The sequence below is a fragment of the Ascaphus truei genome, chromosome 3 (genome assembly GCF_040206685.1).
Source record: "Ascaphus truei isolate aAscTru1 chromosome 3, aAscTru1.hap1, whole genome shotgun sequence".
Classification (NCBI taxonomy): domain Eukaryota; kingdom Metazoa; phylum Chordata; class Amphibia; order Anura; family Ascaphidae; genus Ascaphus; species Ascaphus truei.
In genome coordinates, this window is record NC_134485.1 from 236,935,713 (window position 1) to 236,955,017 (window position 19,305).

General features: G+C 41.8%; 1 protein-coding gene across 2 annotated transcripts; it reads right to left on the bottom strand.

Moving 5' to 3' along the window:
- Positions 1 to 788: 788 nt before the first annotated feature.
- Positions 789 to 16,277, bottom strand: CREG2 (cellular repressor of E1A stimulated genes 2). Of its 2 annotated transcripts, none has more exons than XM_075590399.1 (4): positions 15,719 to 16,252; positions 9,234 to 9,403; positions 7,888 to 8,001; positions 789 to 3,601 (listed from the first exon to the last, which is right to left on the bottom strand). In XM_075590399.1, exons 1-4 carry the CDS (start codon positions 16,187 to 16,189, stop codon positions 3,460 to 3,462), a joined length of 897 nt encoding a protein of 298 aa, XP_075446514.1. In that variant the 5' UTR covers positions 16,190 to 16,252; the 3' UTR covers positions 789 to 3,459. The 2 variants fall into 2 exon arrangements, with proteins under 2 accessions (XP_075446514.1, XP_075446515.1); XM_075590400.1 differs by lacking the exon at positions 789 to 3,601 and adding an exon at positions 9,044 to 9,113 and having other exon boundaries at positions 7,948 to 8,001; positions 15,719 to 16,277.
- Between the last annotated feature and the right edge of the window lie 3,028 nt (positions 16,278 to 19,305).

Genomic DNA, 19,305 nt, shown 5'->3' on the forward strand with positions numbered 1-19,305 from the left:
CAATAGGAAGGCGAACCGGGTGAAGTCACGGCTTCCTATTGGCCCATAGGGCGTTGGAGCTTTGAAAGTCATCCATAATGTTAACCCTGGAGCGGCTACCAGAACCAACTATGGAGGCAAGTATCTCACGAAGCAGGGGGCCCCCGGAGCTGAAATTAATGGGGTTCAACTCCAGAGGCTCCCTGTTTCAATTTATATACAGTATAACGCATGGATTACCTTTTTAAGGTATGGAGGCATAATCCTGGTGATATTTGTTGTTTATGAATATATTATATTTAGTGACTACATCTAGCTTTACCTTTATTTGTCTATTATTAGTATTGAGTGTATTTAGCAAATATATGTTCTTTAGATCATCTACATTTTTGCTTGACTTTGATAGTACAATATATATATATATATACAGTGTTCGACAAACCTATACATTTGCACGCCCCGGGCGAGTGGATTTAACATCGTGGCGAGCTCCTATTGGCCCAAGCAGCACACGTGTGGTACTAGGTGGCGAGTAGAATTTTTTGTTCGGCGAGTAGATTTTTTGGTGATTTGTCGACCACTGTATATATATATTAAAAAGTATTATGTGTACAGATGTGACCATTTTTTATAATTTTAATGGAAAACAAATTATCTCTCTATGTCTAGAAAGAGCAGTTACACACAGGATGTATTGTCCTGCAAGATGTCATCGGTGTATCGGACATTAAGAGTTGGACAATCATACTCAAATTACACATTTTGTAAAACACAAGTATAATTTTAATACTTTAAAAGGAAATTGTCACAAAAATGCCAGTTAAATTGAAAACTGACATCAATACTGTCTTTCACATCAGTAGTTTTCATGCATAATGGATAATATGTGGACTTTGCATTTTCCCATTCACCCACATGCAAAGGGAATATGTCAATTGATGTTTAGTCTGATATTATTAAAACCATTTAAAGTAATACAAAGCATAAACACAAAACATTTATCTGTTATGTGGTTATAGTCCCTACAGAACAATTTTAGGTGACAGATTCATTTGTTGTGAGAGTTACATTCATCAAAGGATACATATATCCATATATTAACTGCATTACAATTTTAGTAAACATATTGCAGTACAGTACAAGCATTTACATGTTTGTTATTTTTATTTCATGGTGTTTCTGTTGTCATCGAAGATGTGAATCTACTGTAAGTTTGTACTCTTGTGTATACAGACTAAAGCAGGGGTGGCCAACTCAAGTCCTCAAGGGCCACCAACAGGTCAGGTTTTAATGATGTCCCTGCTTCAGCACAGGTGGTTCAATCAGTGGCTCGTTGGCCACCTGTGCTGAAGCTGGGATATCCCTAACACCTGGCCTGTTGGTGTTAGGGTTGCTAAGTGTCCAGTATTGAACCAGGCTGTCCTTTACTTGGAAACTGTGTCCAGTAAAAATTAGAGATAATACTTGACATGTACGTGTATACAGGTATTACCTCTCTGGACATAGTGACTTGACCATCTTGGGGTCGTATGACCGTAGGACTTCCCCGAGCAGGGAGAGAGAAGGACTGTTGCTAAGGGGCTGGGCAGCTTCCTCTATCCTTATTGGCTGCTGCTGGGTAATGCAACCAATCAGGAGGAGGCAGCAGGAGCCTGGGGTGGGGCTGAGGAGAGGAGGAAACAGCACAAAGCTGTGACAGGTGAGTGTGTGTCTTAAGCGCGTCACACCTTTCACCATTGTGTCCTGTATTTTTGGAGAAGCCACCTGGCAACCCTATATGGTGGTCCTTGAGGACTTGAGTTGGTCACTTCTGGACTCGAGGAAATACCGGTGTTTGTTCTGTAGCTAAAATGTGAAGCGTAACGCCTTACTGTACATGAATATAATGACAATGTTTTTCAGGTGGAATGTGTTACATGTCACAAAGTGGTTGCCAAATCTCTGTAAATATGATTTATCTTTGAATCTCCTCTGAGTCCCCTGTATTTTTCTCTGCATATAGATAGTGACAGAAGGGCCATATACAAATCTAGGCTTAGAAGAACACGTCCTTTGAGGGCACAAGGGTAGTGGCAGGTACAGAGAATTCACAAATATGAATGCCTTTTAAAATATGGATATTCTACATAGCCATTTTTGTGGCACAGTGCTCAAGTGAATTGTTGGCCATTCTGACACTGAAAGAGGGTGTCTATACTTTGGGTTGAAATGTACCTGCAGATCTTCTTTCAGAGGGGCGTGGGGGGAGTTGTCAGTGTTCTATAATCTTCTCTCTCCCTCTGTAGACCCCGTTTCCTGCACTCCCATCATGTCTTTCCACTGAAAGGGGAGTGTCCCCTGAAGCAAATTGGCAGCTAGTAACGGCTGGGTGCCATTTACTTTCAATAAGCAGCATTAGCTACACATAAAAAACGAATGTGCAAAATGTTTACACATAAATAATTAACACTGGGATAAAAAGCTCACTTATGGCCCAGCTATTTTTGTGTGTGTTAATGTCTTCAATGTTTCACTTGCTTGTCTCACCTAAATGATGTTCAGATGTTTCAGCATCAAATAGCATTTAATTTTCTTTGGATACATTAAGTAGGAATGCTGAAGATATAAAAGCAAAGCATAATACATTCACTGTTTGGCTGCTTTTCCCCCCATCCCTTTTGCTACTGGAGAGGAACACAATACATTGGTCTGCAGGATGGGTTAGCAGTGCAATACTTCATATTACATACGTATGCTATAACGGAGGCAACATGTTGCAGTTGCTGATCGTGAGTTTCACATCATACTGTAGCGCTGCCAGCACAGCAACACGGTCCATGTGTATTTATGTTAAATTCTAGCCTTGAACCGGTGATATATGCTTTAAATATATTTTTTTTCCTGTAAGGGCATTACTGTTTTTTATAGTGTTCTTTTTACAAGTAAAAGGTTTTACACTATTGCGTGTCCCTGCACTTTTCTCTCTAAAAGCTAGCATGACCCAATTATGGTGCTAGCAAATTGAGGAGGCCAAACAAGAATAAAAGGTCCCACATGTTGACCGTAAGCTCCTGCTTGGCAATATGGTTCTTGCACCACCAATGCTAGATGTTCTGTATTAATACTATTATTTTCATTAGCTGAATATTTTTTTAAATGGGCACAATACATAAGCACAATTTAAAAAGTATAAACGTAGGAATACAAATACTCGGGCGCTGGACCACATCGCTTTTGTTTGAGGCCTTAATTAGCCGCCTAGTTTTTTTTTTATGGCTAGAAATAATTCTGGCAGTGACGGTTTGGCTTTAACGACCTCCATGGTAATTTCAGCTTATTCAGACGGAATCCAAAGCTTCTTCTGTATAGTAGTACAATAATACAATTATAGTTCATTGACATTATTTCCAAACAGAAATGTCAGAGAAATGGCCACCAAGTGCATGGCCATCAATACTTTCCGTGCTGTATGATCCTGTAGAAGACAAGCATCTTCCAAGATCAATTAGGGTTTACTCTGTAATAATCTTCCAATACAATGTTGAAAACTCCACCATAACAATTTGTAAGATAGATGTGCTCAATATTCATTTTCATAAGCAACCAGTTATAATTCTGAGACCATTTCCTCATTATGGGATGCCTATAAAAAAATAAAATCAATAGCAAAATTAAGTTTACAAACCCATCCTCACATTAATGAAAAAGAAAATATTACGTACACTGAATTAAACATAAAAGTAGACTGAAGCAGACCAAGAACAGTATTTCTACTTTTACGATTTGTCAGGCTGTGGATATTACTGATCTAAAATAAGACGTGGTAGTGCAGATTACAAAAACATTGTAAACTCTATGCACACTTCTAAAACACACAAAGAAAAACAAAAAATGTGGGTGCTGAAATTAGAAATCTAACTCGAATAGTCTAACAATCTGAATCAAACTAAAGGTAAATCATTTAGCACACCATAACAATGGTAGATTCTTGAGAAAGAATCCAAACAGAGAACCGAAATAGTCAACAAATATTTATGACTATTTTATTAAGTCCATGATTGGGAGTGCCACCTTCTTCCCAGGATAGTTCTACAGAACATCGCTGTTCACTCATGTATTATTGCAGTGAGTATGCAAGGACACATGAGGTTCTGAGTATAGGCTTTTTTATTCAGCCTTAAAGCGTGGAACACAGAAAGAGCTTACATTCAGCGTATGTGCAAAATAACATAAAGCAGCGAACTTTTAGCAGGATTAGAATAATCCCTTCAAACAGCCCATAGCATGGCTGAGCCCTGGGTCCACAAGGCTCCATCTTTAAGCAAGAAAAGTGGGTCTGTGATGTCAGTACCAGTGTGGGCCGCAGACAGATTTCCCGGGGCCCAGGAATACTGTTCTGACTTGGCCCCCCCCCCCCCAATACAAAAAACTTCCAACCACCAAATACATACAAAAAAAATCCCCACCCCTGTAAATATATACAACCTCCGTCACCCCCCCCAAATACATACAAAAAACCCACCTACCCAATACATATAAAAAAAACAATACATATACCCCCCCCACATACATACATACATACATACATACATACATACATACATATAAAGATACATACAGTTAGGTCCGGAAATAATTGGACACTGACACAAGTTTCATAATTTTGGCTCTGTACTCCATCACAATGGATTGGAAATGAAACAACCAAGATGCAATAGAAGTGCAGACTTTCAGCTTTAATTCAAGGGGTTGAACAAAAATATCGTATGAAATGTTTAGGAATTGCAACCATTTTCATACACAGTCCCCTTATTTCAGGGGCTCAAATGTAATTGGACAAATTAACACAATCATAAATAAAATATTCATTTTTAATACTTTGTCGAGAATCCTTTGCAGGCAATGACTGCTTGAAGTCTGGAACGCATAGACATCACCAAACACTGGGTTTCCTCCTTTGTGAGGTTTTGCCAGGCCTTAACTGCAGCTGTCTTCAGTTGTTGTTTGTTCGTGGGTCTTTCTGTCTTAAGTTTTGTCTTCAGCAAGTGAAATGCATGCTCGATCGGGTTGAGATCAGGTGATTGACTCGGCCATTGCAGAATATTCCACTTCTTTGCCTTAAAAAACTCCTGGGTTGCTTTCGCAGTATGTTTTGGGTCATTGTCCATCTGTAAAGTGAAGCGCCGTCCAATCAACTTCGTTGAATTTAGCTGAATCTGAGCAGACAATATATCCCTATACACTTCAGAATTCATCCGGCTGCTTCTGTCTTCAGTCACATAATCAATAAACACTAGTGACCCAGTGCCATTGTAAGCCATACATGCCCATGCCATCACACTGCCTCCACCGTGTTTTACAGATGATATGGTAGGCTTCGGATCATGAGCCGTTCCATGCCTTCTCCATACTTTTTTCTTCCCATCATTCTGGTACAGGTTGATCTTTGTTTCATCTGTCCAAAGAATGCTGTTCCAGAATTGGGCTGGCTTTTTTAGATATTGTTTGGCAAAGTCTAATCTAGCCTTTCTATTCTTGAGGCTTATGAATGGTTTGCACCTTGTGGTGAATCCTCTGTATTTGCTCTTGTGAAGTCTTCTCTTTATGATAAACTTAGATAATGATATGCCTACCTCCTGGAGAGTGTTCTTCACTTGACTGGATGTTGTGAAGGGGTTTTTTGTTACCATGAAAAGGATCCTACGATCATCCACCACTGTTGTCTTCCATGGATGTCCAGGCCTTTTTGTGTTGCAGAGCTCACCAGTGGGTTCTTTTTTTCTCAGAATGTACCAAACTGTTGATTTGGCCACTCCTAATGTTCCTGCTATCTCTCCGATGGATGTTCTTTTTTTGCAGCCTAGGGATGCCCTGTTTCACTTGCATTGAGAGCTCCTTTGACCACATGTTGTGGGTTCACAGCAACAGCTTCCAAATGAGAATGCCACACCTGGAATCAACTCCAGACCTTATACCTGCTTAATTGATGATGAAATAACGAAGGAATAGCCCACACCTGTCCATGAAACAGCTTTTGAGTCAATTGTCCAATTACTTTTGGTCCCATGAAAAAGAGGGGGCTACATATTAAAGAGATGTAGTTTCTAAACCCTTCCTCCAATTTGGATGTGAATACTCTCAAATTAAAGCTGATAGACTGCACTTTAAGCCCATATTCACCATTTAACTGTAACTTGAATTTATTTTGGTACACAGCCGAAATAACAAAACTTGTATCAGTGTCCAATTATTTCCAGACCTAACTGTATAAAACAACATATTAAAAAAAATATATAAAACCCACCCAAATACATATAAAAAAGACCCCAATGACCCTAAAAAAAACAACCCTCCCCAATACATATAAAAAATACCCCAACCCATATAAAAAAAAAACAACACATATGAAAATACCCCCAACACATATAAAAATACCCCAAAGCCCCCCAATACATATAATAATCCCCCCAAAACAAATACAAATTCCCCCAAGTCCCCCAATACATATACAAATATCCCCAAGCCCCCCAATACATCTAAAAATACAGATTTACCTTGGCTCAAGCTAGGCCCGGTGTCTGCGGGGTCCGCTGGCTGTGGGGGCTCAGCCGGCCAGCGCTGCAAATTTCCTCCGACCTCTGGCCAGGCCCTGCTACTGGTCACAGCCGGGCCCCAACTCATCTGCCTGCAGGACCTTTCCTCTCTCTGTCCCACGCCGCTGAGCTTCTACTGCTGACACGCACCGGGGCTCTGACGTCAGCGCACGGTTCGACGAAAGCTGAGCCAAGTTTACTTCCGGCATGCTGACATCAGAGCCCCGTCATGCGCCAACAGCTCTGGGCTAGACACAGACTGCAGCCAGTACCAGGCCTTTAAACCCTCCTAATGATGCAGCTGAGAGCTGGCTAAAGACTTCATCCTGAGATTTAAGCAGCTCAGCGCTGGACTCTACACATGCCAAGTAATAAACTACCCTGTCACATGCATGTTCTACACATCGCTGTTCCCGCTGTGCACCCGCTGCATTTCTTCATGTTGCAGTTATCATGAGTGCCCTATTTGATCAAAAACTAGATTAAAAAGGTAACATATTTATTAGGAGTACAATTACGAGGTGCGGGTGCCAAAGTGTCAGCCTCTAGGCCACCCAATGATTGTACTCCTAATAAATATGTCACATTTTTAAATCTACCATTGTTATGGTGTGACAACCGATTTACCTTTAGTCTGAAATAAGACATTGCAGTTTCAAATTCTGAGATCAGAAAGTTTGTTCCTTTTCCACATGGTGAGAAATGTTATATTAAGTTGCAAACACCTATGAATCATTTTAACAATGCCTGTTTCCGATTAAACATTTGTAATTTACCAAGTGGTTGAAAACCTCACTGATAAAAAATCCACTTTAATAACAGTATCCAATATCATATCAGTCCAACAATATCTAACTAATATTATGTTGGAAAGATATTTAAAAATAACAGGTTACTGCTTGTTTTTAGTTTTGGGTTTCAGATGACATTTTGGAGAATTTCCACACCCTGACAGTAGATTATAAACCGAACATAAAATTAAAAGGATTTTTTAAATATGTCTCTATCAGCAAACTCATGTGCCATAAAAGCCTTCTTTGTTGTTGTATATGATGCCATAAAACACTTTAGTATGTCTAATAACTTGTTATACAGTATGTGTGCATTCATTGCCTGTTCCAAGAGTTGGTCATTATGTGTAAACAACACCAAGGGGTTTATTCTATATTCGCCAATGCGGCTGACCGGTTCTTTTCGGATGAAATTTCCCATTGACTTCAATGGGTCATTTTGGACAAAAACAGCCAGATCGGTGAATATAGAAAAAGCCCCTAAATATTGTGCAGTTCATTAATTATTTCATTATTACACTGGGGTTCAGGAAAAATGTTATTACCTGGAAAACATTGCTTTCTTGGCAAAGTCTGTTTCATCCGGTGGCACAGTTACCATCTGGCCTGTAAGAGTCAATGCCGCACATCGGGGGTCCTCTGGCTCACTGATACTTTTTCTGCAAATGAAGCAAATAGTTGCTCTCCTTGTATGTTTCAATAATTTTACAAAACATCACAACTGGACAGCTAACACACGGAGTTTCAAAGCACTATCTCAAACATCACAACAAGGAAGCTTGGTGGATATTCAATATGGGCACCTTGTATCCAGATGGTCGCAATGAATGTCTAGATGTAAATACATTTGTGTGATATACTGTACTAGCATGGTAATAACTGCTTTTCACTAGATCCGGGAGCATTTGACTGTTTATTCCACAGTTGGGGCCAAACTTGTTCATACACATTGTAGATGTATATCTGTCACTAATATTTTTCCAATATACTGTATTTGTTTCCTTTGTGTACTCATGGTTGCAAGATTGTACACATATTGTTTAGCAGATTTCTTCTTTTGTAATTTTATATTAGAGCCAGGAAAAAAAGGGCCGCATGCTAACTGGTCACCCACCCTGGAGTCCCATTTACAACCCAAGCTTCCAAATGTCCTTGGAAAGTTGTGGTCTACACATAAGCATCAATAGGCGAAGAAAAAATTGCATAAAAAATAGTTAATATTACCAAATCTATGCTTTCTTTTAGGTGAAGTTTAAATAGGAAACCATAAATATGTAGAAATTGTGCCAACACCGGAAGGTTCATATAATATTAACCTCTTTGTTGACTGAAAAAACAAGAACATTTCAATCCGCTGTTCTGGTAAAATAGCTGATAAAGCGAAATGTACGTAAACAGAATATAAAAATACCAGTTTACATCTGCTAGGCACCTGCAATGATCCAGTTTGCAGATCCAATCTGTTGCAGGCTTCTCAAAACGTCAAGTTTGGATATTAAGAGTGGAGGTGTGATACTTTAACATGAATTATTTTGCTACTTTTTTTTTTTTTTTTAACTGTGTTTCTATTATTTTTATAAGGAGGAGCAGTCCTGAAATGTTTTGGGGAATATAAGATCAGAAGGAAATCAGCTCCAGTTTTAGCAAGACGGATGTAGAAGGTTACAGAGAAATAACCAGCTCCTCTTCCCAAACAGACACCATTTGATTTCCAGTGATGCCTCCTTGCCTCGCCTGTTTGGTGGTTTCTGTTGCAGAGCTGTTGTGTGTCCTTCATAAAAGGATACTAGAATAAGTGTAAGCCGGGGTATATTCGTAACATGGATATATTTTAGGTGGCATCACAACATCATTTGCTTTCTTGAAAAGTGGAACAGAGAATCTCGCCTACCTGCAAACGTCACTATCTGGATCGGCAAATGTCAAGGAGGCGACTGGATTCTGTAGCAGATCTGTGACAAAGTTAGCTTTTGGAGTGGCATATAGAAAGGGGACACCAGTACTGTTATCCATAGGGCCATCACTAGTTAACAAAACATGCCCAAACGGCACTCCTTGGATCTGTTAAGGAAAAGGGATTGAGATCATTAGACTCTGGGAATATTTTGGCATAGCACAGTAAAAGTACTTGACATAAATTGAGGAATCATAAATTGAGGGATATTTGGCAGAATGTCTACCTGATCCTCAATCTACAATAATTGCTTGTATTAATATTTTATTCTTCTCATGTATGCAGCACTTCGCAATTCCAGCATGTAAGGGAATATGGATAAAAGCTGCACTGATCCTTGAACCGTGTGAGGAAGGGAATGTAAAAGATAGCAGCAGTGGGGAGTGAATGGCTGAAGATTCAGGTGTGAGAGAAATATGTGTCACCTCCATTAAATATCATTGACATCAATTTACTATCACCACTTTGTGATTACATATGTATTTCTGCATTAAAATAGCTTTTAAAAAGCATCACAGCATAGTGGGAAGTGGAGAGAGAGTGAGAGTACATCTGCAACAAGAGAGAAAATAACCTTTCAAATAAAAGATCCCTTTGTGCAGTATTTAATAACAATGTGCGGGTGTGCACTGTATTTAAAACACTGTACACGTTCATAGAACCCTTTGTGGTAAGAGTTTTCAAAAGGGATGATAAGAAAAATAGCGGTATATTATTACCAAAATGGAGGCAAGCTAAGACACTTGGGGTTGAAGGGATTAGTGGCCAAGGCTTGCAGCAAACCCACAATGTTGTGTATTCAAGACCGGCACTTTATCCACTCTTCCTCCATATTTACATCACACACCTTGATGGGAGGAAGTACATTAGTAGAAAAGTACATGAGTCATAAATATTGTAGGCCCTGCATGATGGCTACATGAACTTCCAAACAAATACAGGGCGACTGGTACCCTGGCATTAAAATACTAAGGGACCTATTCACTATACCTCAATAAAATCAGTGCATTGCCAATCAACTTTGCATTGTTTTATCGCACTATAAAATATGTGTGTCAAAACGGTATTCACTAAGAAAAACACAATTTTAAAATACTTTCGGTAAAAAAATGCAACATTGTACTACTTGTTTTATTCAAAGTGTTATCGTGCTATAAGTTTTATTGGTCGGAAACTGTTTGTAAAAAATTGCAGCCTGGAAGAGCTGCACGGAGACGCTGCGTCTCCAGGCACGGCTCTTACAGGCGATCGTGCAGTTTAAATATTAATTTTATTACCAGTGTTCGGAAGCGCGGGTCTCCTGAGCTGAACCACATTGATTTCAGCCTCGGGGACCCCCTATTTCCCGAGATACAGGCCCCAGTATTGGGTGCTGGTATCCCCACCAGTTTAAAATCCTCTGCGTCACGTGACTGGGGGATTTAATTACTGCATGAAGAAGAAAAAAAATGTACCAGAAGTTGAGCAGCATTGCGTAGATCAGGCCTGCACAATTTGTAAAGTGAGAAGGGCCGAACTGCTCCAAAGAAAACTGATTTGGGCTGCACGGGTAAAATCATCATCATCATCATCATATTTCCCCCAGGACCGCTCATCATCATCCTCATCATATCTTCTTCCCCCCCCCACACAGATCATCATCATATGACCACCCCCCCCCCCAACCCAAATATGAGGGTGATGATGAGAGGTGCTGGGGGAGATATGAGGATGGTCATACCAGATAGGGCCGTAGACTGCTTTCCTGGGCCTCAAGACAACTGTTCCATTGCAGACGCTGACCCTGCATAGACCCGCACAGCCACTGACCTGCACAGGCACAGACACTGACCTGCAAAGGCACAAACACTGACCTGCACAGGCACAGACACTGACCTGCACAGACACTGACCTGCACAGACACTGACCCGCACAGACACTGACCCGCACAGACACTGACCCGCACAGACACTGACCTGCACAGACACTGACCTGCACAGACACTGCTACACTGCCACTCTGACACACTGCCACTCTGACACTGCTACACTGCCACTGCCACTCTGCCATGCCACTCTTACACACTGACACACTGCCACAGCTACACTGCCACTGCCACTGCCACTGCCACACTGCCACACTGACACTGCCAAACTGACCCTGACACTGCCACACTCACACACTAACTCTGAGTTGCAGCTGCAGGGAAGGGGGGTCCTACCTTTCACTGTGGAGCAGCAGGTGATAATGCTGAGGTGAGGGAAGCAGCAGCAGGTGATAGTGCTGAGGTGAGTGAAGCAGCAACAGGTGATAGTGCTGAGGTGAGGGAAGCAGCAGCAGGTGATAGTGCTGAGGTGAGTGAAGCAGCAGCAGGTGATAGTGCTGAGGTGAGTGAAGCAGCAGCAGGTGATAGTGCTGAGGTGAGGGAAGCAGCAGCAGGTGATAGTGCTGAGGTGAGGGAAGCAGCAGCAGGTGATAGTGCTGAGGTGAGAGAAGCAGCAGGTGATAGTGCTGAGGTGAGTGAAGCAGACGAACAGCATGTGTTGTTTTAAATGTTCGATTGAGCAACCTAATTTCTCAATTTTTACATGGTGTGGCAATTTTCACTTCTCATTCGCCACACCTTTGGCTACATTGAAAAATAGGTTGCCCACCTCTGTTCTAATGCATGTTTTGGGAAACAAATAGGAGACAGTTAATCTACAACAGTTAGTGTTTAGCCACTGAATATATGTATGTGTCACTTAGTAAGCTTCACTTATAAAATGGTGTCATTAGTGGATGCAGATGTTAATGGATTTCATTTGTGTCAATTTACTCACATCATTAATCTCTACTCAAGTAAAACTGTCATAAAAATAACAATCTCAGAGCTGACATGTTGCTATGCAAATAATATCACAATTTTAGGAGGAGAGTTTACAAGATCTTACAAGATGTGATATCTTGTATTTGATATCTTAATGTGCATGCAATGTCTTGTATATAATGTATAACCTTGCTCACTTAATGTAACTATGCATGTGTAACCATGTATCTGGCATCATAACTCTATGCCCAGGACACAATTGAAAACGAGAGGTAACTCTCAATATATTACTTCCTGGTAAAACATTTTATAAATAAATACATAAATAAATAAACAAGTGCTTTATAGATGCAGGTAAAATGGAGATGTAACTGCAATTCCGTGCTAAGTAGTGCCAAACTCAGGTACTTGAGCCACAGAAATTGTGGAGCATTGTTTGGTTAGGGAAGTAATTAGACAGTACTGGGAGTGGTATTACAAGTAGAATGAAAGAGAAGGTCGTGCCCATTTAAAGATCATTGTGAGACATTCTTTAGAGTTTAGGGGACACTTTGTGCAGACCACATCTCCAGAATACTGAAAACAAACAGAATTGCCATGAAGATGTGGAATCAAAATTGTGCTAGCTTACATCCAAATCAAAACATACTTTATTGACTGTACTGGAAATGCCATTATATATCAAGTCTTTTAATAAATCTGGCACATCCGAGGTTAATTTGAGTTGCAAATTAAAAATACAAGAATAGTTTCTATGACAGGTCAAACACCTTCCCTGCGTTGATCTAGAACAGCGGTGCGCAATCTGTGGGGCGCGACCCCCAGGGGGGGCGCGAGACTGCCGACGGGGGGCGCGGGGTTTACAGAGGCCCCGCGCGCTTCCCGAAGGCACTTAAATTAAGTGCCGGGGGAGCTGCAGGGCCTCTGTAAACCATACTTACCCGTGGCTCCGGCGGCTTCCTCCCGGCGTCGCCATGGCAACGCGGCGTCAAAATGACGCTGCGAGGTCATGTGACGTCACGTTGCTATGGCAACGTGACGTCATTACGCCGGTGCGAGGGTAAGTTGGGGTTGGGGGGGGCGCGGGAGTGAGGGGACAGCCGGCAGGGGGGCGCAGGGAAAAAAGTTTGCGCCCCCCTGATCTAGAAAGTGATCTTAACCTGGGGGTTATCATTGATGACTCACCAAAAGTGAAATATGTACATTATGGAAGATTGGTTACAATACCCAGATAAAAAGGAACGTCGCATTCTTGAAATATCCCCCGTGAATAAAAGAGAGAGAGAGAGATGACGAACAAGTCATTGTTTAGTTTGAGGTCTATATTGGAACTACAAGATATTTTGTATCATGTGATGCATAAGAATAAAAAGTACATATTTCTAACCAGCATGTTCAGCTGCTCAATTGAGTTAAAAAATATTGGACTAGTTATACTGCATATTTGAAATATCCATGTATCACTCCAACAGAGCCCTACAAAGAACACGTTTTATATCTCGGCGTGCATATTAAGTATACAGGCGCAACAGTGAAGATGGCGATCGTCTACATATTATAGAAATGAAGTTAGGAAGTCTTTCATATATTTAAGCAGTTTTTAAAAGGCTTTTTTCCCCTTCATCCATCAAAATATCAAAAGATATTGATGAAAGGGATGGGTAAGCAAAGGTGGTTTGATCCTTTTTGCAAGGCAGAAGGATTTTTGGGATAAAAAGCTTGCATTTGTGATTAAGATTTAGAACTCGGAGTTTGATGTCAACAAGATACGGAATTGTTATCTTCCACACTCCAATGATGTCTTTGGCAGATATTAGATACATGTTATGTGGTAACCAATAGGAATCTTGCTTCTTCTTTTTTTTATTTTTTTTTTTTTTAAGAAACAGTGTTCTTTTAGTGGAATGTATGTCCTTGTAATCTTTTTTTTCTGTGAACAGTACTATTTTGTATATTAAATCTAAATTTTAATAAGTAATTCTTTGGGCTCTAATTGAGAGAGTAAGCTACATTTTCGGACACATTTTTCTACAACAGATTTTTGTGTGATAAGTGCATATTTTCTTTAAACAGGAACCAAAGACTGCAAATATATTTTTGATAACTCTTTGGTGGCGGTAGCGAGTTCAGATATATATTGTGACAGACTGAGGGTAGATATTACTCATTGGATGTACCTAGTGTCGGTGAAAGGTGAGTCAGCTGTGTGTATTAATACTTGTCACATATACAAGTCACGTGCTCCTAGGTGTGACAAAAAAGTCCCAATGCACATCAAATATGACAAATGATTTATAAATATTTTCTCTTCTTATTAGTATGTGTAATTTTGTTCAATCTTTTGGCTTGCAAGCTTAACATGTGTTGGCCAAAGATTGAACTAAATGACACATACTAGACATAGAAATTAACTATTTAATTTGTCACATTGGCTGTCCATTGAGGCTTGTTTGCTTATGGCTGCATATTTGTTTACTTTCCCAGTAGCATTCCAGTTGGCACTAATGAATATAAAAATTAAAAATGGGTCTGGGTTTGGGCTTTTAAAGTCGGCATCACAAATGGAGACACAGGACTGCCCCGGATCCTGGCTGGATGGAGCGGGGCACGGCCGCCAATACAGGAAGTTGCTTCTGCTGGACCCAACCTCATGGCCCCTCCCCCACTAAACAGTCTGTCCAATTTCACCCCTTCCACCCCCCCAACACACACACACACACACTCCCCTCTGTTCAACAATCCTCCGCACGCAACCACCCTCCGGGGAGCCCAGGTCAAAACGTAAATTCTAGGCACTGGGAAGTAGGTTTTCTCAACTTGACACCTGCGGCCAGGGTGAATGAGAGCGTGCTGGCGCTCAACGCTTATTTTGCTTGGGGGATTTGTGGCCAGCCAGTTGTGCGCTTGGGGGGGCTTGGTCATGACGTCACAGGGCTCATTGGGCGAACTGCTCACGTAACGCGCCAGCGAGCGGCAGAAACAAATTTGCTTGTCTGCAAGCAGCTGAGCGCCCCACGGCCTCACAGGCATGTGCACGCGCGCATTTAGACTGGACAAACACATTGTAGCAAAGTGGTTGATCGCACTGAGCGCGAGCGTGCGCGTCCGCTCAGCGTCACCCTGACCGCAGCCTAAGTCTGGGCCTGGCAGGAGCAATATGTCTCTGTGCCCCGTGTGTGCAGAACGTCGCATCCCCTGCTCCTCACTATCACACTGTCAGAACATGTTCCAGGCTGGCAGGTCTGGAATGTGGTTATGATAAATACAAGGGCATTATAAACAGGAACATTCTTGAGATTAAATAGTCTAAAGTTTTACAGTATGGCTTAAGGCATTGGAGGGCGGTTCAGGTGCTTTTTGAACCATTATAGCTACTGGTAAACAAACTATATGAACCATTATAGCTACTGGTAAACAAACTATGTTTGCCTAAGGGGCCAACGGTCTTAGTAAATAATGACATATAACTACATAACAAGCCTGGTGATTCAACTTCAGATGACATTTACCCAATTCACAAATATCCAACATAGATTTACACAGTTATTTAAATTCTTTGTCGAGCTCTTTCACATCTAAATGGTTAAACAAAAAACAAAACAAAATCTTGCAGTCATGCTACAACTCCATTTACCTTCTCCTGCGTGGACAATGTTGCTAGGAAGCCCCACCTGATCTGATGGGCTAAGATTCTGGCATTCTTGGCCATCTCCTGTTGAAGGGCCGCTGCAGGGTGAGAAGGGATTTCAGTGCCTGTAGCGCTTTCTCTCTTGTACGAAAACATTCTTGATGGTGAGGAAAGCTGCTTGGATCTGTCAGGCCCTGGCCTGGACTTCATCTCTCTATCTTCTTTGTAAGTAGACGCTGGGTAGCTTTGCTTCCACATGCTGATTGTATCTTCCAGCAGAGCTGGCAAAGCATCTTCAGTAGATGAGCTGTCCAATTCCTCCTCCACTTCGTTGGTCACAGACCATGACACTGAGTTTACTATCACATACCCTTGAGCATATGGCAGCACACTGCACCCGAGGAGCCACAGAAAGCAGACTGCAGAAGCAGTCGTTTTGCTATAAAAGCGGCACACAGACATTTTGAGGCTGGCCATTGATGCTGAAATCTACATTAAGCCTGCTAAGCTTGTGGAGAGTGTGAGCCACTGCAATGCAAGGAGCTCCCTCCTGTGGGGAAAGGTGAAATGTAGCTGCATTTCGCACCACTGAAAATAATGCACACAACAATGGCTCCTATTCATTCAATATGCTCTGAAGCTGTAGAAGAGCTCAGCTACATTTAAATGCATGGGACCACAATCTTCAACAGTACTGGTCAGTGGCCTCAAAGTATAATGAAAAGGTACCAGTGTGAATGGATTCCTGCTATTGACGGGCACATTCACTCTTTCTAAAGGTGATAAAAAATGAACAAACCCCCCAAAATATCTGTGTAATTATTTCCATCGTGGAATAATTAGGTAAAATTGCTGAACTGTCCAAGGAATTTTTTTTTTTTTAATGTTTGGGTCAAATGAAAGCTGACAGTATTTATGATAAAGAGAAGAAAACAAACACCAACTTAAACATTAGGGATAAACATAGAAAAGTCCTTTAAAGCATACAGGCAGATATTATGTTGAGATACCCTAGGTATCTAATTTTATGCAATAGGTGTTATCAGACTTTTAAAAACAAAGACATTGTAAACGTAGGCATTAAAATGCACTTTTATTCTCGAATTTTCACCAATAGTCCCCCTCACTCCCCCCCCCCCTTTATATTTTTAATGTCATAGATTCACCTCAGTCTAAATTAATATAAGTGTCTGAGGAGCAGGGTCTCCTGGCAGAGAAATTGGCATAACATATTGCATGGTATTTTACAAAGGAAAAATCCTATTGCACCAGTTTTGTAGCCTGGAAAATGGGATCCATTACAGTACATACTAAAGGGCTTATTATTCTATATGAGTCAAAGTGGCCGAAATTCCCTATTGAAGAAAACAGGCACGGCTGAACACATCCCATTCGGCTGCTTCAGTGAATATAGAATACACCCCTTATTTACTAAGTGGTGATATGCCTGTAACCCTCCCTGCCCAGCTTCTAGGGAGATTACATTGGTGTGTTATGTATGGCTGCTCCGCATGGATTACCTTGACTCAGGGACTAGATTCAGGTGGCTGGGAGATGAGGTAGCAATGCTATAATATAATGGGCACTAGGAACTTTTATAGTACAGCTGTCACTTATTCGTGTCCCCAAGCACAGGGACCGCTCATACACATATTGACAATGTTGCCTGTATTTTGTATCAGACATGCATGGATATAGTTTTCCATTAGTGCCCACACTTAGCACTTGAACAGAAGTACTTATCTTGTTTCTTCAATGTGCTAATACCCGGGCCCCCCTCCTCGTTGGTTTGGGACATTTCCCCCCATTATCTCGGTAATACTAGTGGGTACATAGTGGGTCCGGTATACATAACCCTAATACCTTTTGACCTTTATGGTAACTGCCACTTCCACTTCAGCCTGAGATGAATGTCAATGCAGATTTGCGGTTAGAGACGATCCACCGGTATCTGGGAATCCCCGTTACTGAGGCCCTCGATCACATACCGTTGTCATACTTGTACTAGACTCCCTTAGGCTAAGGCCCTGCTGCACGTGCCGGCGCGCCCGCCTTGCGTCCTGGTGGCGCTTCACTGCGATCTGCGGTCTGTAGGGAGCCATTTTTAGGCGTGATGAGGGGGGAGGAGGGGCAAAATGCACATTTTCTGATCCATGTGTGTCTGTGTGTCTGTGTGTGTCCAGCATTGAGGACTGAGCATGGTTGAGGAAGGATCCACCCCCCTGCCGGCGATCTCCCCTCTTCATTGGCTCCCTGCCACACCACTTGATGCGTCGCCGCTCGGGATCACAATCCTATTGTAGCCTCTGCTGGCTGATGCGTCACAGTGCACAGTGAGCCGGGGAGCGAGGCGCCACTGGGGTCAGCTAGGGAGGAGATAAGGGGCTGGTGAAAGGCAAGGAAAGCCAGCTGCAGTGGGGACCTAGCCGTAGTCTTCTCTAGGGATCTTTATTAATAAGGACAGTATCCCTGTCTATAACATAATAAAGTAGAGTGGCCTGGTCTATACTATTACTTTAAGAATATAGGTATATCCTCTCCACGAGGCTCCTCCCCTCTTGTCCTCCTGGAACCTAACCTTCTAGAATAGTCCCTCCTCCTTATATACCCCTGTGTGACATCTGGACCCCATAGCAACCCAGGGTAGGGCCCAGCATACAATAGCCATTTTAGTAACCCTTTAGGAGGGGGGGTTACATGCCACAGGACACCATAGAGCCTGTGCAAATGAATCAGTTGTAAGTTGCCTCACAGCATTTGAAGGCATGGTCAATTATGGTCCTAAATCTCTTTAAGCATGTCTAATGTTTGCCATAAATATTTTATGAGGTTTGTCATGGAACAAGAACCACATTTCTGTTTCACCCCCCCCCCCCTTTCCTTTGCAGTTCTGCTTGTCAGGTTCTCATTCCAGCTGCATGTATTTTGATCTGTGCACTCACAGTGCTTGTGTGTTTGACACAGTGTTGCGATCCCTGTCTCTGCATTATGCCAGTGAGTTGCTACAGCAACCTCAGCCTTTCTGTCAGAATGGGTTAGTCTGCCCTCTCCCCCTCTGCCTTGCTGACAGGTGGTCTGTCCCCAGGCTATCTTGCTACCCAGCATACACTGGCACTTCCTTTTCACCCTGGACTCTGAGTGAGTAGCTGCCTATTTTCCCCAGCAAGGCCCTTTTTGTTTTACACTGTCTCATCATTGATACACTGCACTTCAAACAGAGAAGCACTCTCTATCTACATTACATCTACAAGCACCTATCTCCCTGTGATTTTCCCTCAATAAAATTAAGAAAGAGAAAAGGACTTGTTTGTGCTTTGGAAGAGGTGAGACACGAGTTAAGCTTACTGGAACTAATCATACATCATTCGTGACCCTGGTTCCAGGAAAAGGTTACATATTAATCTTTGCTCATTTGTTTTTCTTTTTATGTATTTCTTGAAGGTTGCATTGGTGTCAACTGGAGCAGGATAAATAATATAATAATAATAGCATGTTCTTGTATAGCGCTGCTAGTTTTTACGTAGCGCTTTACAGAGACATTTTGCAGGCACAGGTTCCTGCCCCGTGGAGTTTACAATCTATTTTTTGGTGAC